General features: G+C 52.9%; 1 protein-coding gene across 1 annotated transcript in view; it reads right to left on the bottom strand.

Moving 5' to 3' along the window:
* PTPRS (protein tyrosine phosphatase receptor type S) overlaps nucleotides 1–27753 on the bottom strand; it is a 116645-nt gene that overhangs the window by 33897 nt on the left and 54995 nt on the right. Inside the window, exons 5-11 of the mRNA XM_050985933.1 lie at nucleotides 24985–25005; nucleotides 23031–23180; nucleotides 10335–10604; nucleotides 7401–7982; nucleotides 6461–6594; nucleotides 6168–6312; nucleotides 406–711 (exon numbers count right to left, since the gene is read on the bottom strand). Of these exons, the coding sequence (XP_050841890.1) occupies nucleotides 406–711; nucleotides 6168–6312; nucleotides 6461–6594; nucleotides 7401–7982; nucleotides 10335–10604; nucleotides 23031–23180; nucleotides 24985–25005 (1608 nt within the window). The remainder of the gene's footprint in view (nucleotides 1–405; nucleotides 712–6167; nucleotides 6313–6460; nucleotides 6595–7400; nucleotides 7983–10334; nucleotides 10605–23030; nucleotides 23181–24984; nucleotides 25006–27753) is intronic.

Here is a 27753-nt window from a genome sequence, read left to right as displayed (position 1 = left end):
GGTCCCTTACAACTCAGGATATTCAATGATTCAAGTTCTGGCAGCACAGGTTTCCTCAGAGCAAAGGTTTTTAATGCCTTGGCTGCTCCTGGCTCAGAGAGAGCATCTTTTCAGGGGGAGGGGTGCAGTCAAGACTCAGAGACATTAGGACCCATAAATCCAGGGGAGGGGAACCTACAGACCCCATAAATCCAGGGGAGGGGACCCTACAGACCCCAGATGGCACCAGAGGATGCCGGGTGATGGCACCAGAGGATGCCGCACACCTCAGATCTCGGACCCCACTCCAGCTCTGGCCTGGCACACTCCAGAGCCACGGGAAGGGCCTGGCTGTGGGACTGCCGATGGGAACAACCCCCTGCAGGGACAGGAGCCCCCCAGGAGAAGCCAAACCATCTCACTCACCATCTTCATCCGTGCGCACGATGACCGGCGAGCTCTCCGGGCCCGGCCCCACCTCCGTGTGAGCCACCACGGTGACGCGGTACTCGGTCCACTTCTCCAGGGACTCCAGCAGGATCTGACTGGTGGTTGGGGGGATATCATTCACCTCCTTTAGCTCCGTGTCCTCCGAGTCCAGCGCTCGATAGTGGACGCTGTAGCCGGCCAGGACGCCGTTCTGGCTCTCGGCCGGCGGCGGCCGCCAACTTACCAGAATGGCGGTGGAGCGGGTGCTGACACATTTTACATCTTGAGGGGGGGCAGACGGTTCTACGAGGGGGAAAATTCAGGAGCAGGGAGAGGGAAAGAAGGGAGAGGGGGAAGGGGGAAAAAAAACAAAAGATGGGAAAGATAAAAGAAAAAAAAAAAGGAAAATGATAACAAAAAAATCTAAAATAAAACGTACGGAAGTTTGGTTTAGGAAGATAAAATTAAAAGAGAAGAGAGCTTTTTGTTGTTGTCTTTTTTTTTTTTTTTTCTCGAAATGAAGAGTTTTTTTTTAAAAAAAAAAAAAAGCCAACAGAAATTAAATGGGGCATCAAAACTGAAATGGTGTAAAGCAAAGGACTAAACCAGCGAGCGGGCCAGCCAAGAGGGGTCCTGCTGCTTCCACTAAGCTGGCACCAGCTGAACACCCAGCTGCACCCTATAAAAGCCCTTTCCTTTGGCTCCCTGTTTTACAGCAGCCTGGCAAATCCTGCTCTGGCTGGGAAAGCACTTTCCAACCTCAGTCTCTGGGATCTCGAATTTCTTTGAAGAGATCTGTGAAAATTAAGTAAGAAAAGCAAATCTTTTGCCAGGAGGCTTAAATTTAAGAGTCTGTACCTCCAGATGGAAGTGATTAGTTGTCCCCAGACTGGAGGAGGCCAAATCCCACAGTGGGAATGCCCAGGACACTGCCAAGCCATGGTGTTTAGAGAGGAGGGTTTTGAGAAAGCACTTGCAGAAGGAGGGAGGCAGTGGGTTTGGTGAGGTATTTGGGTATCCAGGGGATTTTCCAGAGCAGCAGCAGGTCTAGTTCCCACTGCACTCTCTGCCTGAACTACACCAGGGTGTTTCTGGACATCCTGGGAGAAAATCTTGGGAACTGTGGCCCTACCCAGGCACCTTCTCAGGGTGGCAGCAGGAGGGTGACCAGGAGGTGGGGAAGGTGGAACCCACGGCTCTCCCTTAAAGCTCCTCTCGTTCCATCCCCTGCCCTGGGCAGGAACAGCTGCCACCATCCAGGGGGCTCCTTCCTGGCCCTGAACACTTGCAGGAACTGGCCCCCACTTCTGCCTGTCACTAAGGACAACTGATCACACAGAGAAGCAGAGTGTGATACATTCTCAGGGCAAATCAATAAATCCAATATCACCCAACTGCAATAAAGAGCTTTTAAATCTCTGCAGACAGGGCAGGACACTGGGGTGAACTCACAAGCCCCCCAAGTATCACCTGCAAGAAGCAGCAGATCAGTGCTGGTCGCTGCTTCTCATTCCTCTGATGCTTTTTAATCAACAAAAGGCTCTTTTAGTGAGGAATGATTGTTTTCAAACCTCTTACTCCCATCCTTGAGTCAAACCCAGATGTTTGGGCCCAGTTTGCCTCGAGGATCTGCTAAATCCAGTCCCACTTAGCCCAGCTGGCACTGGAGTGAGAGGCACACACTTTCCAGGAGCCTCCAGGAGACAGAGGGAAGTGGCTTTTCAAAAAGGGCAGAGATAATCCCTCCACTGCTGTCTGAGCACCCTGCCCAGTAGGACATTTTGGGTGCTTTCCTTCTATTTTTATGCACTTCTGCTGTCTTTAACCTGGCCCCTTCTTCCCAGCACTCCCAGGGAGGAGGCTGACAAACCCTGGCCATGGCTGGCCACGCAAAACAACACAGAAGATGTCAAATGAACCAAACCAAAAAGAATAAACTGGAAAATAAACATAAATCAAGCCAATAATTTGAAACAAAAAGAAAAAACAAACACCAGAAAGGAAATCATAATAATAAAATAATACTGATATAAAAAGTGACTCCTTCCAGAACATTCCCAGTCTGTTTACCTACCTTCCACGCTTCAACTGCTAACTTATAAGGCTTTCTTACAAGAGAACAAGAGGAACTGAGCTACGAGGCCAGACCAAGCTCCTGGTGGGTTTCTGCATATGACTGGCTTTTAAAATGCCACTCTGCTCATGATGATCCCCCCCAGGTCCTCCCCCACCAGCAGAACCCCAGCTACTACTGCAGAAATGGCAATTTTGGACCCCAATCTGTTCTCTTTTGCTAAACTGTCAGCACAAAGAGCAGGACAGCACGTTCCCAGTGACACATCTCCTTCCCTCTGGCTCTCTCCATCTGCTGTGATTGCTGCACCTCTCCAGGACAGAGGTGCACTGCTCATCCCATGTCCCAGAACCAGCTCAAGGATGGTTTCAAGGCACGGAGGGACACACTCAGCCCTCTCCCATTGCTGCCATGGGGCTGTTCCTTTCTTTTTTTGTCCTCATCAGAGGCTGGGCATATTAAAATCCACCTTTCCTGCTTATTTCCAGCCAAAGCCACCAGAGCTAAGAAACCCACTGCAGAGAGGGTCTGACCTGACCTACCCTTCATCCTGCACCTCATTCTGAAAGCCCCAGAAGCAGAGCTCAGCTCCAGCTGGCCCTGGGGCCACTGTCTGCACTGCCACGCTCGCTCACTCACCCTCTACGCTCCAGCACAGGGACCTACTGAGAGGCCCTGGGGTGAGGCCTCCTTTTGGGATGGTTTTGCACTTTCTCTGGCCAAAGAGGCAGCGTTGGGGATGGCTGATGGGGGAGAAGGCCCAGGTGCTGCCCGGCCCCCTCCCCGTCAGCCCTGGGCTGCAGCAGCGGAGGAGAAGGGCCAGGGGTGCTGGCTGGCCACGCTGGACACGCCTCGGGGAGCTCACGGCCCTGTTCCCTTCACAATCCAGCCCAACCTGTGTGACCCTGGGGACGCTGGGGACAGCGCCAGGAGCCCAGTGCCGCCAACCCCGCCGGGGCTGCGAGCCCAGCTCTGCAACCAGCCCCTCCCTGGGCTCAGCCAGGCACAGGCAGGAGCCCCCAGGCAGGAGAGCTCTGCCTTGGCCTGCTGGCCGGTTCCACCGGCCTTTTGGGACCCCTCCCCACCCTCCCAGGGCTCCAGGACATCCGGGAGTGTCTGCAGAGCCACCAGCGGTGAGCCTGCAGCCACAGGGTGGACTGTATTTGTGAATCTGCTTGAGACCAGCCAGTACTCACCTGAGCTGCACCTTTTACATGCTTTAAAGTTGACTGTCCAAGCCACAAGAATGACCCTTACTGACCTTGCACAATATCATGTTTTTTAACCCTTTAGGTACCACAGACTTTGGGTATTTCATTCACTTCATGTACTGTGAGGAGGGGGACAGGAGGGAGAGCGGAGCTACGTGGGGGGAAACCCTTCCTTGGGCAGGAACAGAGGGTGAGAAAGCCCCACTGTCCCTCCACACCTGCAGGTGCAGCCTCACAGCACCCACCCTGCCACCCCTGCCTGCCGAGCACGCTTTCCCCTCTGGAACATCCCAGTGGGAGGGTTGCCAGGGAGCCTGGGAAGGTCATGGCTAACCAGAAAGGGCAAACCAGCTTCTCCCAGCCATGAGAGTCTGTCCGTTTTACAAGCTATGTCTCTGGTACTTGAAGAGTTAAAACCCAGCTACTTCAAGAAGAAAAAGATACTTTACCTTTAGTTTAATGGATTTTACTTGGGTTATGATGCTCAGGAGGAGCCACCCTGGCAGGAAGGTGCAGGGAGGGGCTGCCACATGCGGGTGGGTGCTGGGAGGGGACAGCAGGACAGCGGGGGGAGCAGGGAGAGGCTCTGTCACTCCAGAGACAAGATGCCATCGTGGTGTGACATGGCCCAGCCGGGGACAGGGCAGCAGGGAGCTGGCTGGTCGGGTGCAGGGCATGCAGGCAGGCAAGCAGAGAGCAGAGAGAGAAGAAAGAAGAGGCATGGAGCAGGCCAAGGAGGAGCTGAACGGAAAAGGAGCTGAGGAGGGAAGACACAAAAGCCTGTCCCGAGCCAGAAGGTCTGTGAGCCGAAGGATGTCACCCGGACCAGGGAGAATTGACTCGTTCCTCCAACAGCCAGCCAGGAAAAAATGTTTCACCGTGTTACAGGACACTGACAGCTCCCAGCTGATGTTCTTAAGAGCATTAAATTAATGAGACTCTCCCTATGAAAGCTGAGCTACAGAGAGAGAAACCCGTCCGTGTTCTGGGCAGATGCCAAGTTAGAAAAAGCCCCAAAGCCTTCCCTTTTCCCAGATCCCCTTTTCCTCACCCTTAAGGGACAAATTTTCACTAAGGCCTACTGCCACCAGCTCCCACACCCCTCTTCCAGCTTGTTTTATTGAACCAGAAAGCACAAATCCCAGACCATCTTTGCCTCCCATCCCCACAGGTCTCAAGGAGAGAAACCCCTTGGAAAACAGAAGCAGAGGGTAAGTTTAACACTTATTTTTCAGGTCCTTTCAGTTCATTTCCCCCACCCCACAGAGATGCTCCCTCTGACAGTACCACACTGGGATCAGAACCAGCAGATGTGCAGCAGAGTCAGGAAAGGATTTTCCTATGAAACGTAGAGAGAGTATGGAGAAAAAGAAAAGAAAGAAAAAAGGGGAAAAACATTTGAAGGAAAGAAAAACCAAAAAGTCTTTGAATGGAGAGGAGGCCTGAGAAAGCCCCAGTAAGGAATTCTGTCTATGCAGAAACAGACTCCCCTTTCTTCCCACTCCTCAGGGGACAGAAAGAGAAGGAGACAGGGAAAGGGAGAGACAGCAGGATGTGACAATTAAAAAGCCCAGCCGAGAGCCTGCTGCTCCCCCTTGTTAGGGACTCTGAGGGATGGGAGCAGGGCTCTCCCTCCTCACACTGGTGACCAGAGCCACTTCTGAGTTAGTTCTGCTCCCGGCTACTCCAAACTGCAGCGGAGTGATTTAGTAGAGATGAGAGGAGACAGAAAACACAAAGAACAGCTGCCACAGCCACTCATGCAGTGAAAAAACACCTCATTTAAAAGCAAAGATCTGTGAAAAGCCCAGGTTGAAATATTGCCATCCAGGGTTATTGTCCCCAGGGCAACAGCGGAGGGAGACAATCCATTAAACTAAAACCAGCACGTTTTGAGTTGCATACACTCCATCCTGGTGTCATCAGCATCCCCCTCCCAGCCTCCACAGGGCTCCTCTCTCCCGCTCTGCTGGAGCCCAAGCGGGGCCATTCCCAGAGCTCCAGGCCTTCCTCCCCTTGGCTGTGGAGGTGCTCATGGACAAGAGCATGGGCACTGCTTCCCCGAAGGCTGGGGAAGGCTGGGCCTGCGAACAATCGCCTTCCCTGCTCCTCTCCCTCCCGCTCCCCCGCCGTCTCCCCTTCCTGGCAGCGCTGGGCCTGTGTGGAGGGGCTGTGGCTGCCATCCCTGCCACCCCCTGAGCATGCTCAGCACCACGGCCAGCGTGGCCACCACGAGCCCTCGCTGCTGCCACCCCGAGAGGACGGCGCTGCCCGGCCCCCACGCCCCAAAGCCAGCTCTGCTCCTGGCTCAGTCTCAGCTGCTGGAGCGCTGAGGGGAGAGGGGAGCAGGTCCCACAGGCGTCCCCCCTCCCTGGAGCGAAACGGAGCCCCCAGCTCCGTCACCCTGAGCCCACCATCTCTGGCTCCCTGACCGTGGTCCCCTCAGAGAAGGGTGGGAAAGGAGAGACACCTACTAGACTGCAAGGTGCGCTCTCGGACCTCCGGGGTGAAGGCCCCCAGCCCCAGGGCCGAGCGGGCGGCCAGCCGGAAGACATACTCAGTGTTGGGCTTCAGGCCTTCCACCGTGAACGAGGTCGTGGGCTCGAAGTTCTTCAGCACCTGGGGTGGGCGAGGGGGGAAGAGAAAAATAAACCCAAACAACAGGCAGCAGAGGTGAGGCCTGCCCAGAGACACCGCCCTGCTCCCCTGGCTCCGCGGCGGGGCCTGGGAGCTCCTCGGCCCCGGCCCTGCTGCACTCTGGGCTCACCTCCTTGCTGTGGTCTCCTTCCTTGTAGAGGAGCTCGTACTTCACTATGATCTCCTGGCGTGGGGGGCTCCACGACAGCACAATGCTCGTCTCGGTCTTGGCTTCTGCTCGGAAGTTCATCGGCTGCCCGGGAACTGGCACGGTGAGGGAGCCGGCGGGGCACAGGAGGCAAGGTGAGAAACAGAAGAAACCACATTAACTTGGCTAATTAGGAGGCTCTCGCCCTGTTTTCTTCAAAGCCTGTGTGGGAAGAGCACGTCAGCAGCAAAATGCCACACTGCAGCGTGGGCAGGTCCTGCCTCTAAAGCTGTGCAGTTACATCCCACTGCAGGACTCCAGTGTGAGCAGAGCTGCTGGAGCTGGAAGAATCCCAGTGGATCATATGCCTCTTTCTCAGCAGTGCAGAATAGAACCCTTCCCATCAATCCCAGTATTACAAGAGTCTGGAAGTAGGAAGCCCATGAGCAGCCCACTGAGGACACAGGGTTTCCTCCCATACCCCAAGCCAAAAATGTGCTGGGTGACAGCCCACGATAAAACACCTTGTGTTTGCAGCTTGACACATAAGGCTCATCCCCCACTCATCTCTGACAAAGCAGTTCCTGGGTACCTTAGGGAGAGTTAAAGTGTCACCACTCCCTGGGCAGTTTTACATCTGGTAAAGACAATCAGAATCATGGAATGGTTTGGGTTGGAAGAGACCATAAAGCTCATCCAGTTCCATGGGCAGGGACACCTTCCACTATCCCAGGTTGCTCTGTTTAACCTGGCCTTAGACACTTCCAGGGATCCAGGGGCAGCCACAGCTTCTCTGGGCACCCTGTGCCAGGGCCTCCCCACCCTACAAGTAAATAATTCCTCCCCAACATCGCATCTGAACCTCCAAATCCAACCAGCAGCTCTCCTTCCCACAGCCCAGCTCAGCCACACAGGTGCTCACCTCCTTGCTGTGTCTTAACCTGGATGGGGTCGGACAGGGGCCCGTCCCCCACGGAGGTGAAGGCCAGCACTCTCACGGTGTAGGTCTCGTCCTCCAGGAGGCTGCCCACGGTGGTCAGCAGGCTGTCGTCCACGTTGTGCTTCTGCCAGTTGCTGACGGGCTGCTCGGGCTCCATGGTGTAATAGACGCGGTAGCCGCGGATCTGCCCGTTGGGCTCCACCGGTTCCTCCCACTGGATGATCATGGTGGTGCTGCTCAGCATGCGGCCCTGCACGTTGCGGGGGGCACTGGCAGGAGCCTGCTCCCCCGTGCGGGTGACCACCGACTCACTGGGGGGGCCCTGCCCGATGCTGTTCACCGCAGAGACCCAGATCTCGTACTCGGAGTTGGGGCTGAGCCCTCCGATGCTGTAGCGCGTGGTGGTGATGTCCTCCTTGATCTGGTAGGGTCCATCCTGGCTCTTGGACTTGTACTCAATGACATAGTAGGACACGGGGTCTGGGTTTCCAGAGTCCCAGGTGATGGTGATACTCGTTGCTGTTGTCTCTGTCACCACTGGCGTCCCGGGAGCCTTGGGAAGTGCTGAGAATCAGGAAGAACAGGCATTTAAAAAAACCACTGATGCTGAAATGGCACCTAATTGGTTGGGTTAGGGCTGCAGGAGCCAGAGGCACAGCACCAATCCCAGCAGCTCAGGAAAGTGCTGCTGGAATATCAGGAACCTAGTTATCCACTCTATTATCCTCCTTAGACTGCTCCATCAAAGGCAAAGTGTTCAGCTAAACATCTGGAATCATTAGCAAGGCTTCAGCTGCACATCCGCCCTCCCGGGGCAGGGAGGGAGAGCAGCTCCTCAGCTCCTTCCCAGCACGTGCTCACATCTCTCTGCTGAGCCTCCACGGGCAAGGAACGGCACGGGCAGGCTCTGCTCTCCAGAACAAATCTCCAGAAATGCTGGGAGGGCTTCCCCCAAGGCACAACCTGTGTTAATCCCCATCTCCCCTCTCCCTCAGCCAGGGAGTCCCCCCGAGCCTGGGGGGGCTGCACATTGCTCAGCACTTTAACTGCACCTGAGGGGTGTTCTCACCTCACCTTCATGTGCAGTCCTCACTGCACACTTCAGACCCTTCTCAACCCTCCTTTTCAACTTCTTCTTATCATGGAATCCCAGAATGTTTTGGGTTGAAAGGGGCCTTAAAGCCCATCCAGTGGAACCCCTGCCATGGGCAGGGACACCTTCCACTGGCCCAGGTGGCTCCAAGCCCCTTCCAACCTGGCCTTGAAGCCTAACTTCTCTAGACCTGGTCACAGTAAAGCTCAAACTTCTCCTTTCACCTTCTGCCCAGGAGAGCTCACACACAGGAGCACTGTGGGGAACAGGATCCAAACAAAATTACAAAAGACAGAAGGCACCACCAGGGTGAGATTCCCCATGTGAGGGGATGGGAGAGTTGGAAGCAGAAGCACTCTGCCCTACACAGCACCTTTTTAGATTGAGGGGGTAAGACAGGGAAAAAAGGGAAGGAAGGAAAATAAAGAGCACCTGAGTCCAGCCCCAGGCATCCTTCTGCTGGCACGAGAGCCTCACTGCCTGTGCAGCAGCTCAGAACGGGTGTCATGCCAAGATTCTCCAGCCCCTACTCATTTCTCCTGTCAGACCTTCCTCAGACAGATCACTGATACAACAGGATTGTTTTTCCTTATCCCTCCCTTTCTCCTCTCCCCCACCCCTGGATCCTTTCCCACCCCACCTCTCCCAGATCCCTCATGGGCGACACCAGTACTTGGAGCAGACACCAGCTCACACAGAGCTCTACACTCACCCAACCTCAGGGGTTCCTGCTTGGGTTTAATACTCCCCTGCTGAGGACAGAATAGATTGAAGATGGCACCCGTGCTCCTCTTGGGAATCACTAGCTGGAAGCTGGGCTTATTCCCCATCTTGCTGAGGCAACACTGCCACTAAGATGCTGGAACTAAGCTCTAGTGCAAGGGTGCACATGCCAGAGATCCTCAGGGCCTTGGCTGAATCTCAGGCCTTGGAACAGGATGGCATGCAGGCTCCAAGCCATCCAAGGCTCCTCGCACAGTGCCCAGCCAGCCTCATTTGTCAGGACAGACACAGCATGCAGGGATTTGAGCCACAGCTTTCTTCATAACAAGCAGCTCAGGTGTCCTAAAGCCAGGGAAGGTCTCCAGCCACCAGCTTCCCCTCCACTGTGGGTTTCCCTCTGTGGGGGATCCCCAAGGACATGCACAGATCCCAGCAAGGGGCACTCATGGTGCACAGGTCTGTCCTGCTGCTCGTGCTCACAGAGCTCCACGGGTACACCCAGGTAAGGACAGGGACTGACACCCCTGCAGCCAGGTGCCCCCAATACACCCACGGCCATGCACACACACCCCCCATTTGTGCAGGAGCACCAGGACATGCAGGACTGTCCCTGTCCATGCACACACACCTCCCATTTGTGCAGGAGCACCAGGACATGCAGGACTGTCCCTGTCCATGCACACACCCCCCATTTGTGCAGGACACCTGGCCATGCAGGACTGTCCCTGTCCGTGCACACACACCCCCCATTTGTGCAGGAGCACCAGGACATGCAGGACTGTCCCTGTCCATGCACACACCCCCCATTTGTGCAGGAGCACCAGGACATGCAGGACTGTCCCTGTCCATGCACACACCCCCCCTTTGTGCAGGACACCTGGCCATGCAGGACCGTGTCCCCTGTGCAGGTCAGGCAGTCACAGGCTCTGCCCGTGCAGACACACGATGACACAGGCACAAGCCATGGCACATTCCCACTCTGCTGCAGGCCCCACCAGGCTCCCATGCACGAGCAGCACACGTGCCCAGGCATCCCTGCACTCATGCTCGGACACTGAGCTCCCACACGTGCACTCGGGACCCTGCTCCCACTCCCTTACATTTCACCGTGATCTGGGCCACGGCTTCTATGACTCCCAGGCTGGACATGGCCACGCAGGTGTAGTTGGCAGAGTCCTTGACGTCCGTGAGCTCCAGGACGTTCCTGCCCACGGGCATGTCATCCTCGGGCGTCAGGTCCTCCGCTCCCTGCATCCACTTCACGTAGGGCATGGGGGACCCCACGGCCACGCAGGTGATGTTGACGTTGCCCCCGGGCATGATTTCATGGCTGACAGGGAGGATGGAGAAGCGAGGGGCCACACGGCGAACTGTGGACGAGACGCACAGAGGTAACAAAAAAACAAAACGGAAAAGCAAACCAAAACAAACGAACGAACGGAAAACGAAGAGGAAAAAAAACGTAAAAAAAAAAAAAAGAGAAAAAGGAAAGGAAAGGAAAGAAAAGAAAGGAGAAAAAGAAAAAAGAGTAAAAGATAATTTAAATATAGATGGGGTTTGTCACAGTTTATTTTCTTCCTTCATTAAAAACAAAACGAAAAACTAAAGAAATTAAAAAATCAAAAACCGAAAACCAAAAAAATAAACTCCAAATAAATTCGTACTTCACAAACAATATATAGAATATAGACATAAAAGCGATATTTCATAGCAACAGGGTTCCATTGATCAAGATTAGACCCATCACAGCACAGATAAATACACAAAAATTTATTAGCAATTTCTCATCTTTACTGGCAAGAGCTGGCATGGCGAGAGCCCAAACTTCTCCTCCGCGGCCTCTGGGGCCCCCAGCTCCCCGCTCCACACCCCGGGAACCTGCTCCTCCCTCTCTCTCCCCGTGGGCTCTGAGTCCTGGGCCCCCTTCTCCCCAGGAACAGCCCCTCCACCACCAGCCGGTGTGGTCCAGGTGCCCCCTCCAGAGAGGGGCCCTCTCCCACCCGGGGCTGCTGCAGACCTGGGGTGGGGGGCCAGGAGAAGGTTGGCATGGAGATGGAAACTTCTCAAGGTTTTGCCTTGTTGGACCCAGAGAATTCAACAAAGAGAGAAGTATCACATCCCCAGATTCCAGAGGCTCCACTTGAGAAGTGACAGGCAAAAGGATAAACGAGGGAGGAGAGGGAGTCCCCGGAGCGGGACAGAATTTAGTGGTGTCTGCGTGTGAGAAGCGTCCAGGGGAACACAGCCCCCCTGGAGCGAGAGAGAGTGTGGAAAAGATGAGAAACTCTAATGAAATTTTTGTGGTTTTCGGGTATAGAAACCCTAACGAAGCCTCTTTAAGATCTGACACGGTTCCATCGATAGATGCAGCTCTCAGAGTCACAAACATCATGCAAAATAGGTAAAAAAGAGAGAGAGAGAAAGAGAGAAAGAGAGAGGAAAATGCAGAGAAATATAATTTCTGGGCGGTAGCAAATGCCCACATGGATACTGGATAGAAAGTGAGCGACAGAGAAAGGAAGGAAGACCAGGAGAAGGAGAACAAGAGGGGAAGGGAGAAAGAAGAGAGAGAGAGGGAGGGGAGGGGGAAACCCACTTTAATGCTGCATACTTTTTCTAGCTGATGTGACTCAATGTGGTGGCTCACATTGTCACATCTCAGCCCTGGCGGAATAATAAATAGAATAGAATTAATAAGAAAAACAAGGTAATGAAACTTTTAACGTTGAGAAAACAGTGACATGTTCTGTGCATCTCCTTAGCAGAGAGGTGGATGCAGCTTCCAGACCTTACACAGGAAGAACATGGACGCAAAGGGGAGGCTGTGGTTTCCTTGGCTCCATTTTCTGAGCTGCCTGGGCTGGCTGGAGGGATGCTGGGGGCCTTCCTTGGGGGGGAAGCAGGGGAATGGACAAAGGAGAACGTGTGTGGGTCAGAGAGGGCCTGGGGGGGGACTGAGGGCAGGGTCTCCTCCCACAAGAAGGACAAAAGGATACAGGACCCAGGGAAAATGCAGGAACTGCAGCAGCTGGAGGGGAGCAGGGTGCAGGATTCCTCCAGCTCCAGGGACAGCCATGCAGGAACTGCCACAGGCAGGGTGGGCGAGGGGCAGGAGGGTCTGGGGGGCTGAGAACTCCCTGCTCCTGCTGTCTGTTCCCAGGTAACCTCTGCACAACCTCTCCACAGCTTGGTGGCTTTGCTTCATGCCAAAGCAAAGCGAAGAACAGCAGGGCTGAGCCTGCCATTGTCCCTCCCAGTGCCTTCAGATGTCCCCTGGAACTGTCTTGGGGCTTGCCAGTGTTTATCTTGCAGCTTTGTGGCTCTTTTCCAAGGGGAGGGGCACTGCCAGGAGAAGCTGTTGCTGTTTAGTGGGGCTTTGGCAAACAAAGCCAACTGCAGCCCCTGCAAGGTGGCAGGGGACGTTGTCACAGCAAGGTCTGCTCTCCCCATCGGGCTGTCAGACCCTTTTCTGGGAGAACCAGTGGCCAGGAACCAGCACTGGGTGCAGACTGGTGGCACTAGGAGCTCAGAGGGGGCAAAGGGGAATTCCTGCATGCAGGGATTTGCAGGGAGAACAGGGGGCATGCCCTCAGCTGGGGAAGGACGGGGATGTGGAGGGAGGGGCTGCAAGCTCACCTGGCCACTGACACTAAAGATTATTTTCTACCTGCAGAAAGGTGTGGGGGGTACCACGGTGTTTGTTCCACCTCAGGCACCAGCTCTGGCTCAAAGGATCAGGAAACCTGCTCCTCACTCCCTCCTGCCACTAGGGAGAACACTCAGCCCTAGCCACCAGGGTGCATCCCTGTCTCCCACTCCATCCTGCTTCCCACTGCTCCCAGAAGTACCACACTTCAGAAAATGGAGCCAGGGGAAACCACACCTGTCACAGTCTGAGACAAGATGGAGAGAACTCGGAAAGAAACAAGTGGGGTCAACATGCAGACAGATCTGGGGTGGGGATGACTCTTCTGAGGGGGGGCTGGTACGAGACCTTCTGGAGGGGGGAGGCAAGGTGGGAAAGGTGAGGAGGAATGGGGAGACACGTCCGGACAGGATCCGGTCAGCAAACAGCATCAACAGCACAAACAACGGCAGGTGGGATGCAAACACTGAGTTGTCATGGGAACAGAACAAGACAATTAATCCAAACCGAAGCTAATCGCAAAGAAATGAAACCCAACTGAAAAAGAAAGGGGAAAAAAAGAAAAGAAAAAGAAAGAACAAACCAGAATTTAATAACTGAAAAGCATCATCTGATGTAGGGCGGAGTGCTGAGAATCGGAGTCTGAAGGGAACCCACTGTTCCTGCCTGTGGCTTTGGGCAGGGAAGGAGAAATCCACTCACAAAACACAAGCTCAGGGGCTGCACAGAGCACGTTCCCAAGAAGCTGCAGAGCAGCCCTGCCCTCCTCCTGACAGCACCCAGGGTGCAGGCCAGCCCTGGGGTCTCAGGGATCCCTACTTTGGGCTGTCACCCACCAAGGGAGGCACCCAGCACCTCTGGATGCCAGCCCTCAGCAGCACCCCTTCCACAAGGAGGGAGAATTTGGATTAGGGCTGATAGGAGCCCAAAACAGGCAGCAGCACTTCCTTGGTGCATCCTGGTTTAAAAAAAACTAGACTCCCCTGTGTGCACAGATATACCAACATCCAGACACCGATCTAGGATGGGAAAAGAGCTCCAGGTAAATGTTGGGGACCTCAGAGAGTCCCCTGGATCCAGCCCTGCAATGGCTCAGGGCTGTGACAACAATAAGGCACAGGGTTCATCTCTGGCTACCCAGAGCCATCAGGCTGCTGCTTATTTTAATTGCTGTAACATTTGCATTTGGCTGGAGACAGGGAATTTGTCAAGCTGAGAGTCTCTGGGTCAGCCTTTAAGTCAAGGCCCAGGAGGAGGAGAGCCGTGGTGGAAAGGAAGCTGGAGATGGAATCAAGACCAATTTCAGCTCTGGGTCCCAGCTCCACAGCAGCTGAAGGAGGGGAATTTCACAAGGAAAATATCAGGTGAAGAGATCCCTTCCATTTTGCTATCCAGCACTTTCAGAGGATTGGGAAGAACAGAACTGCTCTCTCTGGAAAGGAAGCATTGGGACAGGGCAGTCAGGGCTCTGCTTTATAAACACGTGCCCAATCATACTTTTCCCAGTTTCTAGTGCAAGAAGGACCTTCCCTGAGTTCCAGGGGTGTTGGGTTTCCAGGCCAGCTTTGCCAGACCCCGCATGCGTACACGGATGTGCATGCTCCATGTGCAACAGCTCCCGACAGACACACACAGGCAGGCACACACAAACAGACATTGTCCATGGCCAAAAACTCTCAGGAGCTTTTTTTCAAACAAGGATACAGCTTGTTACGGATAGAACCAGATTCCAGGACTGGAGCTGGATGTTTGGGATGCAATTAAATTGTTTCAATGCAGAGAAGCCATTTCGGAGGCACAGGAAAATTTCTTAAGTGCAGTTAGTTATGAGTCTGTTTAATTGTTGGATAAGCATTTCCCACTGCAAATCTGCACCCCAAATCGCGCTCTTCTTTAGAAACAGAACAGATCCATAACTTTTCACACCCTTGGGAAGCCAATTGGTTTTGTTGCTGCTCGTGGAGGCAGAGGTTGGCCCAGTTTGTGTTCTGTGAGTGGCATTTTTGGCTTTTTTGGTCCCAATCAGCACGGCTCAGGTTCCCCACCACCACTCGGGGTCCACAAGGTGAGAGGTGCTTTTGCAAGATTTACAGACCTGATTGGAAGAGACACTGGGAGGTCCAGGGTTGACTTTTGCAACACCAGAATCCATCCTTAAAATGTGTTCCCATGATGCTGCTAATGAGAGAAACCTGAGGACCAACCAGCTTGTGCTGAGGAACCCCACCAGCTGCTCTTTTACAGCCCCTTCCAGATTCCCTCAGAGAGAAAAACTGCTGGAGGAGGAGCCAGGTGGGGAAAGGAGAATGTCCTGGACAAGAACCTGTCACTTCAAACCCCGATTCACATTAAACCAACTCAAAGAGAAATGCATCTTATACCTTAAAGAAGAAATCAATCGAAAAAGGAAACAAAAGAAGGTGAAGTGACTGGTTGAAAGCACCAAACAAAACCAAATGGTATTAAACATTTTGACACTCAGCAAGCTGCTGCTCCAAATGAGGTGAGAAGGCGGACATTATTGGCCATTTTGGGGAGACAGGAGTCATTCCGTCTTGCTCCAAAATGAGGAGGGGTAGGGGAAAGGGTGCCAAAATAATGTGCAGCCTCTACATTATTAGTGAAGCTTAGATTACACCTGTCCTCCCCTCCCAAACGTGGTCTGTCCCTGCCCCTGCGTGTCCGTGCAGCCGCCTCTGCCTCTCCCTGTCCCAATTCCAGGCTCGTTCCCCTGGGCTGAGACCTTTTGGCTTTGGATTTCCGACCTCTGCCCCTCCACAGGACGAGAAGCTTCCCTCCTCCTGCCCATCTCCTTCCTCATTTCCTTCACAGCAAAGAAAATAAATACGTAAATAGGTAGATAAATAAAGAATGAGACCAAGGCTTGGATTTGGTCTGGAGGAAATCCATTACCTTCCCAATAATTGTTACTTTGCACTTAAAAAGCCACATTAGCTGAGCGACAGGCTGGCTGAACATCTCTGGTCTTTTGCAATTCTTTTTTTTTTTTCCTGTTGTTTTTTTACAGGATTGAACAGAAAATAATCAGAATCCAATTGTTTTTCACGCAGCTCTGTAATTTTAAACACAGACTTGACTGGTTTAGTTTTTGTTATTTTAATTTGACAAGGTGTAATCTAATTTTTTCCCCTAAAACAAAGAGAACAGCGATGCAAAAGGTGTAAGAGACACAGGCAGGCAGAGATTTCGAGATCAGTACAGCACAGTGTTCCTGCAAAGTGCCCTCTATAGAGAGATAGTCATGTATATACATAGATATATACACACTTTGGATTTTCTTTTGATTGTTTTTTTTTTGGGGGGGTGGCTTTTTGTATCCATTTGCATTTCCTGATACCCTTGAGAAATCCTTCTGCAGAAACACAGTGAAGTTTTTGTTTGCTTTGTTTGGTTTGGAACTAGAATTTCAGAGCTGAGGACACCCCAAACACGGACAGGGCGCTCCCCCACCCACAGAAATGCTAAAATGACCCTTTAAAATCATCCCAGAACTCTCCATCCCTCAGTTGTAGCACCTGGAAACTGGGCACTGCAGAGGCAGCTGTACAACCCAGTGGTGGTTCTGCCTCCCTCCTTCTCCATTAAAGAATTTATCAATCTGGTCTAAAAAGGCATTAAAATTCCTACAGTTTAAAATACCACTGACTGCTTTGACCTTGTGGCTATTTGTTAAATCTCTAGTGCATGTGGAATTATTTCCTTCAACCTCTAAGTGGGACTGAAAGGGAAAAGCTCAGCAATGGTTCCACCTGGAACCAACCAGCAGCTCTGGTCTGATGGTCAAATTACTCATGAGCCAAACTCAACCCAGGCTACAGGATAAATTATTGCTTAAATTAGTCACATTTTAATCTATTTTGAAGCTTTATTTCCTGAGGTGCTCGGCACACTATCCCTGCCCTTTCTGTGGGTTTTATTTTAATTGATTTCCACTAGTTCAGCTCTCACATGTTTTGCCCTGGCCTGGTTTCATCTTTGGTCTCTCAATGAGCTGAGGTTTTCCAGAGAGCCTTGGGAATGTTCTCAGCAGGGCCTGGGCTGCAGAACCTGGCTCTTTGGGGTGACAAAGCTCGTGCTGATGGTGACAGGCAGCAAAGGCAGGGCCTGAGCAGGCACTGGGCTGCTTTAAATGCCTGCTGAGCCATTTACAGCTGCCTGGGCTGCAAAAGAGCAGAGCCACAAGAGGCCGGAGCAGAGAGCAGGAAGGATTATCCTGCAGCATCCCAACTGCTGCCTTTTGTACCTCCTGACAGGGGCCCACTGTGTGAAAAAGGGGAAAATCCTTAATTCTGCTAAATTCAACCACGACAAGGCGTCCTGTGCCAGCAGCAGCTCGGGGGATCATCTGCATTTGGGGATCTGGGGCTCAGCCCCCACAGCTCACCCTCCTTCCTCTGGGACATGGAGGGGCACAGGGACACCAGGTCCTCACACAGGGCTCCATCCCAGCCAGCAGCTGGACCTGGGGATCGAACCAGAGCAAGGGAGGAGGCCACCTGCAGCTCCCCAAACCAAGAGGAGAGCTGCAAAGTGCTCCATTTCCAGGGGACAAACAGCTCTGGCCACAGGTCCTGGCTGAGGGGACACAGGTCCTGGCTGAGGGGACACAGGTCCTGGCTGAGGGGACACAGGTCCTGGCTGAGGGGACACAGGTCCAGGCTGAGGGGACACAGGTCCTGGCTGAGGGGACACAGGCCCAGGCTGAGGGGACACAGGTCCTGGCTGAAGGGACACAGGTCCAGGCTGAGGGGACACAGGTCCTGGCTGAGGGGACACAGGTCCTGGCTAAAGGGACACAGGTCCGGGCTGAGGGGACACAGGTCCGGGCTGAGGGGACACAGGTCCTGGCTGAGGGGACACAGGTCCTGGCTGAGGGGACACAGGCCCAGGCTAAAGGGACACAGGTCCGGGCTGAGGGGACACAGGTCCGGGCTGAGGGGACACAGGTCCTGGCTGAAGGGACACAGGTCCAGGCTGAGGGGACACGTGCCCTCTCTGGGGTAATGGCTGAGCCCCCAGCGTGGTCCCTGATTACAGATTAAAACACCACAGAGTGCCTTGGGCTGGAAGGGCCCTCAGAGCCCACCCAGTGCCACCCCTGCCATGGCAGGGACACCCTCCACTGTCCCAGGCTGCTCCCAGCCCCAGCTCCAGCCTGGCCCTGGGCACTGCCAGGGATCCAGGGCAGCCTCTCAAAGGCCACCATGGGCAGGCAGCTCTTGGCAGGATTTTGAATCCATCCAAGTCTGATGGCACTTGTGTCCCTGGGGATACAGAGGGGCATCCAAGGAGACTTCTGAAAGCCAGGTGAGCTGCATGGCTCCCAGAAAAACCAGGGCTCCCACCGAGGTGCTGGCTTGCCCCTAGAGCTGCCCCCATCTTTTCACCAGCCACAGGTGAACCCTGGGCAGGGGGCTCAGGCTAAACTGCCACACCCTGGGCTGGGGGCAGAGACCACCTCACCTGCTCTGACCTGCTTTTGTGGTCTCCAGGAAGATGCTTCTGCCTCCGACCTGGGGCATGCCCTGCCAGCTCTCTGTTATTTTGGTCCACGGTGTGGTCTGAGCTGCAGTAACACCTGAGGCAAACCCTGCACCAGAAATGTCAAGACCATGCCCAGGTTTGGGCTGGAAGGACCTTAAAGCCCATCCTGTTCTCCCAGGACACCTTCCAGCAGACCAGGCTGCTCAGAGACCATAGCTCTGGCAAACCACACAGCCTCTTGGAGCCAGGTGTCCTCTCTATTTCCTCACCCAGGGGCATTCCAGCCTAAATGACTACATCCCATTTAGCTTTAGTTTATCGCTGTTGATGTCATTATCGTTACTTTTATTTTTATTGGCTCTTTAGGAAGAATTTAATCTTCAAGCCTTCTCAGATCACAAGAGATTCTGAGCAGCAGCAGTGCAGTTTGGCCATGTTAGAAATACTTTATAAAAGAGAAAATAAACAAATAAAAATAATGGTGTATAAATCCCTTTTTAATTGCACCTAAATCCTGAAACTCAAACTCCTAGTCATGAAGAAAAATCCTGTAATTAGGAGTGATTATCACCTTTTAGTCCTAGGCAGGAGGGAGGTGGGATGGGAAAACCTCATTTCAAATGCTATTTTTTTTTGTTTTTAAATAGAACAAGCATTTTTTTTTTCTTTTTTTTCTTTTTTTTTTTCCCTTTAAAAAGAGCCTTGGGACTGAGGGGTGTTTTTTGGCTATTGTTGGCATCCAAGTCAGAAGAGCCACAGCTGGTCTCTTCCCAGGGAATTCTCAAGAGAGCAGCATTTGGGAGTGGTACCCTGGTGCCTACGGGGAGGGAGGAGACTCGGAAGGGGAGGGGAGAATACCAGCACTGAGGGTCCGAGCACTGAAATCTCAGCATTTTAAGAAAAAAGAGAAGGACAGACAGAGAGAAAGAGAGAGAGAGAGAAAGAGAGAGACAGATACTGTGTCAATACTGCACTGGATTTCTCAAAAATCACACAGCTTTAATACCTGTGCCCTAGGAAAGCCACTCCTTTGGTAGCTGACTGAGAGCTGGGGACTGGCAGGAGAGGGCAGGCATAGCCAGGGAGGGGCTGGCATTCTGCACGGGGCAAGCACCAAGCACCACCGGTACCACACTGCAAACCCCTGTTCGCTCTCCATGTGCCTCACCCGCTCGGGATGCACACATGGGAGGCAACAGGAGCTTCTTGGGGACGAACAGGGAGATGAGAAGAGGGAAAAGAGGCATTTTCAGCTCCAATGTCACCGGCCCAGATTGCTGGTTGCTGTTTGCAATAGCTGCAGCTGCCAGATGTGCCCCAGCAGGCAGTGCTGCAGTGCCTGCACAGCTGCAGTTCCCCTGCCACGCTCCTTCAGGAAGGAAGGAGGCTCTGCCTTGGCTGTGCCTGGCTGGGTTTGAGGGCCTGGCCCAGGCAGCAGTGGATAAATCCCAGGAAGGGAGCAGGACACTGGGGAGAGGCAGAGCCAGGAGGCAGCTGCCCAGCTGCCCTTCCCTCCCAGCCCTCCCAGGACGAGGGGTCACCTCCTCCACAGGATTCTGCCAGGCTCTGCCTGGGGCTGGGGCTCTGCCTGGCACTCGAGGGTGCTCCAGGAGAGAACAGCGTGGGATTTGGGATCAGCAGGAAGCTCCCTGTCAGTGCCACGTGGGCTGACTGCTCCTGGTGCTACTGGAGGGAACTGGGCAGCGAGCAGTGGGAGCTCCCACGGCTGGGGACGCCCCGGAGCGGGGTCAGGGCTTTTCTTTGTGGGCAGGAGGCGGAACGAGAGCCACACCTCCAGAAATAAATGAGCAATAGCGTGACCCAGGTCTGCTCTAACTCTTGGAATGGCCCCCTGGGTTCTCACCATCTTTTCCACTTCCCAGATCCCTCCCTCCCCCAAAACAAAGGCTGGTCCCAAATAGCAGGGCTTCCATGGACAGGCGTTAGAGCTGTGTGACTCCTTTCCTCCTGCAGGGATTGAGGAGTTCAGTTACCACCGGGTGGGCAGGAACACTGGCTTCTCACAATGCGTTTGGAATCAACTACAGCACAGCATAACCAATCAAAACAGAAACAGGAAATCAAGAGAAAGCAAAAAACCCAACAGAACCAAAAATTTGGAAAGTAAGAGTAAATCCACTTCAAAGAAACCAAGAATTGTATAACAGAAAGAAACGATACATATTTATATATCGAAAAAATAATTCATAATTAATTTAAAAAGTGGCATGCAAAGAAGATTGTTACATTCTCCTATCATGCATCAGGCCCAATGTCCAAACGGCAAGGTAACCATGACGACAAAAAAGTGCAAGAACTCAGCAACATTACCAAAGGATGCATAGAGAGGCCCACAATGCAACTCAACTCATCTCCGTGAGACCCGGGAATGCGCGGGTCTCGCTCATCTTAAAGATTTCTTGCTTTTTCTCTTTTCATTTTTTAAATTTTTTTTTTTCATTTTTTTTTTTCTCTTACGAATGTAAAAATGTGGGTAAAGAAAGTAAAAAAGAAAAAAACCACACCAACCTTCTCGTAGCTCTGAGGGATGTTAAGGGGGTTTGATGCGGAACACAATGACATGAGGAGAAGAGAAAAATAGGGGAAACACAGAGAGAGTAAAAAAAGGCCTTCTCAAGGCTGTCAGCTGCAAATTGATTGATTTTTTTTTCTCTTAACCAAAATAAAAAGAAAGGAAAAAAAATGAAGATAGTAACGACCCTCTTTCCTGCCTTCCTAGCGCTCCCCCTCCCATCCCTTTTAGCCCAACCAAGCTCCACAGGGAGGCCAGGCTGGGAGCAATCCTAGCTCAGAGTCAGCCCCACAGGGGTGCTGAGCCCAGCAGGATTCTCCCTCCCTGAGTCCCTCTGCTCCTCGGAGAAGGGGAGCGGAGCCCCCGGGCAGAGCAGCCCCCCGGCCCCACACCCAGCCCTGCTCACTCTGCCTCCACCACGGGACTGAATAAGGAAAACAGAAATCATTAGAAGAAGGAAAAAGAAAAGCAAAACCAAACCATTTCCTTGCAAAGTTCAAACTTACAACTCCTATCCCAGGTGGTCTATAGAGACAAGCATGTTATGGGAGAAACAAGTCAATTGGAAACACAAGAGTGCTCGAGACTCTTTTAAAACAAAAAAACGGGAAGAAAAATGTGCATGAACTCTCCCTCCCACCAAAGCAAATCCATTTCAGAAATTTGTTACCTTTCCACGATATTAACAGACAAGAAACAAGGAATTAAACAGCATGAAAAACACCCAAACCACAGGCCGAGCTGGCACAGGCTGTGTTCTGCACTCTCTCGGCAGGTTAGTCTGGTTTGCAGGCAGGCCCAGGTAGACACGGCCTAACTGGGGTAGGAACAGGGCTATCACCTGCAGCCCTCCCAGCCAGGTGTGGAGACAACACCGTGTTACAACCTTTGTCTCCTGGGTAGTTTCCGAGTGGCCAGAAAAGTAGAGGAAATTTATAAACAAAACAATAATGAAAAATCCCCACGTTTTTCCTGTTTCTTTTCTTTTTAGGTTGTTTTTTTTTTTAAAAAAAAGAACCCAAACCATTCCAGCTAAGCTGTCTGCAATGGATTCAGCCCTGAATTAGTACTGGATCCAGACTGACACTCCCAAAAGCGGAGTTTCGGGCGACGGGGCAAATTTCAAACGCAATTTTCCAGCTGGCCACAAAAGGCTATTTAAAAATTTAGCTTGGAAACATTAAATTATTAAAAGCCTTCTCTCCATGTGCATGTGATTTAGTGAGCGTGAGACACGAGAGAGAGAGAAAGAGAGAGAGAAAGGAGTGCACACAGGAGCATGGCTCTGCATTGGACTGCAGATTAACGTGAGTGTAGGTGGGAGGCGCCTCCTCTGTCGATGGGATGGAAATGGGAACAGTTTGCTGGGATGTAACTTGTCTTTTTTCCTCCCAACAGCATTTTTCTTTTTCTTTTTTTTTCTTTTTTTTTTTTTTTTTTTAATTGAGAAGGACCAGCCCTGCTCTCTCATTACCAAAAGGGCTTTTGCTGTGGAAAGATGTTAAACCAAAGCTACACACAAAATATTACAGGTCAGAGAGAGATCAAAATAAGAGAAAGGGGAGAGGCTGTTGGCCCGGGGTGGGGAGAACATCGAGGGGACACGGAGCAGAAGCCAATCCCCTGTCATCTGTTCCCCTGCTGCAGGGTGAAGGGGCTGTCACTGAGGCAGGATGGCTGCTGGTGTCCCCAGCTCTGTGCCCAAGGAACCAGGGACAAATTACTGCTGGCAGAGGGAAAAGCAGCTGGGACTGAGGGCAGCAGTGCCAACGCACCCTCCTGCTGCAATCTGGGGGCATCCAGGGACACAGAGGGGTCCTGCCCTCCTCTCCCAGCCACAGCAGCAGGACTGACTGAACCCCCTGCTTCCAGAGAGCGGGGATCCTTTGGGAGGACGGGGAATTCTGCCTGCAGTGGAGGGGCTCTCTGCGGGCTGACCTGGCTTTGGGGTGCGCTCCTTGGCTCGGCCGTGGGTGACAGCCCTGCCCTGCGGCCCCACAGGGATGCGGGGGGCAGCGGGGACCCCCCGAGCTGGGGAGGGGTGGGATGGGCAGCAGGAGGAGGAGGAGGAGGAGGAGGAGGCTGAGTGCCGTGAGCCGCTGTGCTCCCTACCTCTCACGTAAAGGTTAGCGGGGGACGAGTAGCGCACCCCGGCGCTGTTGCTGGCCACGCACTCGTACTTGCCCTGGTCCGTCTCCTCGCTGCTCTCGATCTGCAGCCCACCTGTGAGGGGACAAGACACGGCAGCACAGACACATCGTCAGGCTCTGCTGGCTCTGCTGGCTCCGCAGCCCTGCTGGTGCCCCTTCCTCCCCCCGGGCTCAGCAAACCGGGACAGGAGCACGGAGCCCCCGTGGACCTGGCACGGTGAGAAAATGCCATCCCCCCTCTGGAGTGAGTGCTGCTCTTTGTCCTCAGCTCATCAGCAAAGGCACCAAGTTTTTGTGGCTTCTGCAATGCAGGCGTTCTGCACCAGAACTCCCGAAATCAGCCTCAATAATCCATATTACTGTGATCCCCAGAAATCCATCGGCAGGCAGTTGACTTTCCCTTGCTCAATTTGAAGCGGTGACCATACAAGTGAAAGGCTTTGTCACCCACTGCCTGGGGAATTTCTATGCTGCTGCCTTTGTTTTGTGCCCGATACCTGCTCCTCGGGAAGCCTAGGGAGATAAGAGCCCCTGTGAAAAGCACCTTACTGATAGTAAATATTCCCCAGGGAAAACCCTGTAAATACTGCATTGGAACTTCAAAATTGCCTGCATGGTTTACATCATCTGGGCCAAAAGGATTAAGGCTTTTCTAAACTTGTATATTATTGCAGTCTACAAGAATACACCCAGAGCCCAAACTAAAGATTCCTGTCAGCAAATATGCAGAGAGATGCAGCATGGAACTACATGGGAGAAAATTGCCTCATTTACCTCAGAAGGCTTCATCCCTGCAAAACTCCAGTTAAAATACATACTACATAAATAATTCAACAGGCTCTCAAATGTTTTATGTATTAGGAGTACATGATTATACTACAGATATGGACAGAGCTCACATGTGGTAAGACTCTTAACTCCCATCTCTGGAAAAAAACCCCACCTAAATAGGAAAACCAAACAATTCCAGCTCAGTGTAATAGTATTGATAAAATCTTAAGTGAGAGGAGTGCAAATGAGATCATTGTTGGTTGCAGATAGAGCCTTTTCAGAAGGAAAAAGCAGTGTGCTCACAGAGGAGGACACCGAGCTCACGTTCCTCTGCCTGTGCGTGGGTGGGAACGATGCTGCTGGGGGGACGTGGGGCTGGGAGAGATCTGGGACAGGGCTGGGGTGTGAGTGCAATTCCCCACAGCCTCCCCCATGCCTGGCAGCTCCCAAAGGCAGAACAGAGGCAATTAAACCCCAAAACCCCACCCAGACCAGTAAACCAAGCAAAATCCATTCCAAAAGGATCTGCGGGTGTTTCAGCACAACAGGAGTTAAAACCCAAACTGGCTGGAGCTTCCCACTGAGCACCCAGCTGAGCATTTTTCATATGGAATTACAGCTCCAGCTCTGCTGCTGGAGAGCTCCACTGGGGTGGAAAGCTGCTGGTGAGTTTTCCCAGAAATTCCTGTTAATTTGGACAAATCTGTGGGCTGTTTCCCTTGGTTCCAGAACCATTTTCTGTGCTGCTCAGGAGCATCCCTGGTCTGAGAGCACCCAGGGGAGACGAAGCCTCACTCCAGAGCAGGAAGGGAACCAAGGGCTGCAGTGGGCAGCTTTCCCTGGGGAACAGGGACTCACCCCTCCTCACCCCTGCTGGTCAAGGCAATGGCAGAAAGGAGGCTGCAGAGAGGCTGAGGAGTGTTCAGCACTTGTCAGGAGCCAACAGACATGATGTGTGAAAACGTAAATCTCACCTACAGCACCTCCTGTTGCTTTTACCAGCAGGGCATTATGGAATTCTAAATGTGCCAGTGGAGATACAACCAAAGCAGGGTCTCCCAAGGGGTGCACACCCAACTCCTCCTGCCTTTCAGCTTCAGGTCAATTTTTGACTCCATTAAAGAGACAGGGCAGAAGCTACTTACCATGGATCTTCCCCAGAGAACCTAAGGGAAAGAGAGTGGGGAGGAAGAGGAAAGGGGCTCTGGAGCCAAACAAATGAGTAGGCTGAGATGGAAGTGCTGAAGATCTGCCCGAGCAAAGGACTGGAAAACTCCCTTCACTATCAGCAGCTCAGGAGCACTTTGCACCAATCAAGAGAAAGTCCTAAGTGTTTACCAAGCTCTGAGAGCATTTAATGCTCGAGATAAACTTCAGTCCTTCATAGTCCTGGAGAGATTAGCTCTTAAAACTCTGCCATAAATCTGAGGCAGCGCAGCCGGAGACGTTATTGGAATAACAGCATCACTATTACCAAGTGCACCCAGCAAACAAAAAAGGACATTATAACCATAGATAAAATAAAGACAGGAATAAAAAAGAAATATCCAGAGGTGAAGCAGGACAAGGAAACGTAACAACAACACGAATCTGTATTGAGCACAGGGCAATGGAACGGGATCTGTGTGGAGAGAAGTGTCTGGAGAGTGGGTGAGTGAGTGAGCTGGGGGTGTCTTACCTCGGATCGGTGTACCTTCTGCAAAGAAAACAAAGAAAATGAGTGAAATGACTGCAAAACCCCAAACACCTGCACTGCCCGTGGGAAAAGGACCTGAGGCAAGGAAGACAGTTCCCAGTAGGAAACTTCTTGGTCTGTCTCATCTCAATTACAGGACACTGGAGAGGGCTTGGGATACTTTAGCGGGGTGTCCTTTCCAGCAGCCCAACCCAGCTGGCTGTTTGCAGAGCCTCCCGGGGCTCTTGGCTTCAAAAGGCTTGAGACTGGCTCCATTTTGGGGTAGGAATGTAAAGAAACCCCTCAAGCTCTCAGCTGACATCCCTGTCTGCTCCTGACTGGACACATGATGACCCTGCATTTACCTTCCCCACTCCTGGGGCACCAGGGCTGTGCCAGCCCGGGCAGGGAGAGGGACACGTGGGCACCTTGCAGCTGCAGCTGTGCTCCCACCTTGGCTAGCTCCAAACTTTAGCTCTTGGCCCAGATGTGTGAGCCCAGTGCATGTGCTGCTCAGGACCTCTGGCCATCCCTCAGGGCCCTGCCCAGGGACTGAGGCAGCTCTGGGCACTGAAGAGGTGACAGGGCTACCTGGTACCTCCTGCAGTGGCCTGAGCCACCCTGCTGCCAGTGAGGAGGGGCTGTGTGGAGAGAAGAGCCCTGCTGCACTTGCCTGCTGGCTGCCTCTCCCTGGGCTGTTTCACTCCAGCCCCTCCTGCTGCCTGTCAGTGCCCAGCCTCGGGCAGGGCTCCCAGGTGGGAGGGAGTGACAGTCAGGGTAAACCCTGTCCCCCATCTGACCTCCTGGGCTGGCAACCAAACCATCTTCCTTGGAAAACACGGCAGGTCCTTTTGCTCACAGTGGCATTCAGCAGTTACCAGAGAAGGGGGTTCAGCTGCTGGCTTTTTACCCCAATCCTGAGAACAGGGAGATCCCGCAGGGCCAAGTTCAGCCTGTCACCAGGGAGAGACACACGAGCTCCTCTGCAAGGTGACACTGCTGCCACCCTGCAGCACTCCCAGCCGGGGCTGTGGAGCACCTCAAATGACAAACCATCCTCTCACCCTCTCCTCTCCCCTGGGGAGGAACAGCAGAGCTGTGATCCTGCTTTACACACGGGGAAAACTGAGGTAGAGGGGAAGCAACTTGCCCAAGGTCACGGAGGGAAGACTGGCAGAGGCAAGGACAGGAGTCAAAGCCTCCCCCGTGCCAATCTTCTGCCTTAATCACCAAAAATCCCTTCCCTCCTTATCCTTCAGCCCTGCTCACCCTTCTGCTGCGGTTCAATCCTCCATTCTCAGGATAGAAGGTAAAAATATAGAGATGCTAAGTAGAGTTCACCTTTATTTTCAAAGGAGCTAAGGGAACAGGGGCATTATAGTGTTAGGGATTAGACTCTAGTTAGACTCAGCTTCTAGTTATGAGGTTAGGTTATTAGCTAGAGAAAAGTTAGCATCTAGTTAGGGTTAGGAACTAGCTAAGGTTAATGAAGCAGGTTGTTAGCTCTCAGGACAAAGGTTGGAGAGACAGCGCTTGGAGGAGCTGGGGGAGCACGGACTTGGGCAGACCCCACCCAGGAGGTGGCAGGAAGGTTTAAAAAGCGAGAGAGAGAGAGAGAAAGCAGCAAAAGGTTATAGATCAATTCAGTGGAAATAAAAACAGCCTCTGATACATCCTTCTGTCTCAAAACTGGAGTGAAAATCTGCCATCTGTGGCACCAATATGGAACAAGGCTAATGGGAAGAGGATAGAGAAGGGGAAGAGATCCCAACATCACCCAGGGCTCAAAAGCTTCTCTGGCCTTGGCTAAGCCTGGCAGTTTCCTGCAAAGTTCACTCTAACTGACAGCAGAAACATGCTGGAAGGTAGAGCTGTGCAAGCCCAGGCACAACATCAGCATCCCCTCAGTGTCACTGCAGGCTGTCACTCCCTGCTCCCGAGCCCCTGGCAAGGGCTGCCAGCAGCTCTGGGCACAGCCTGGCCTGGGGACAGGGCTCTGGGAGAGCAGGCAGGGCCACCTGGGCTCCCAGCTCTGACCTGGCACTCGGGGAGGGGCAGGACAGCCTTGGGACCCACAGCAGAGCTGGAGTCGAAGGGGCTGGGCAGCACTTTGGGAGGGGCACAGACACAGATGGGAGATTTTCACGGCTGGAGTTTCACATCTAACCAGCTCCACCTTCAGCACAGGGCAGCAGGAGCCTGCTGGACGAGGATGGGCACTGCATTAGTTACCCCGAGG

This window comes from Serinus canaria, chromosome 28 (genome assembly GCF_022539315.1).
Source record: "Serinus canaria isolate serCan28SL12 chromosome 28, serCan2020, whole genome shotgun sequence".
Classification (NCBI taxonomy): Eukaryota; Metazoa; Chordata; class Aves; order Passeriformes; family Fringillidae; genus Serinus; species Serinus canaria.
The sequence above is the reverse complement of the archived record's forward strand: the minus strand, read 5'-3'. Positions and strand labels throughout refer to the sequence as shown.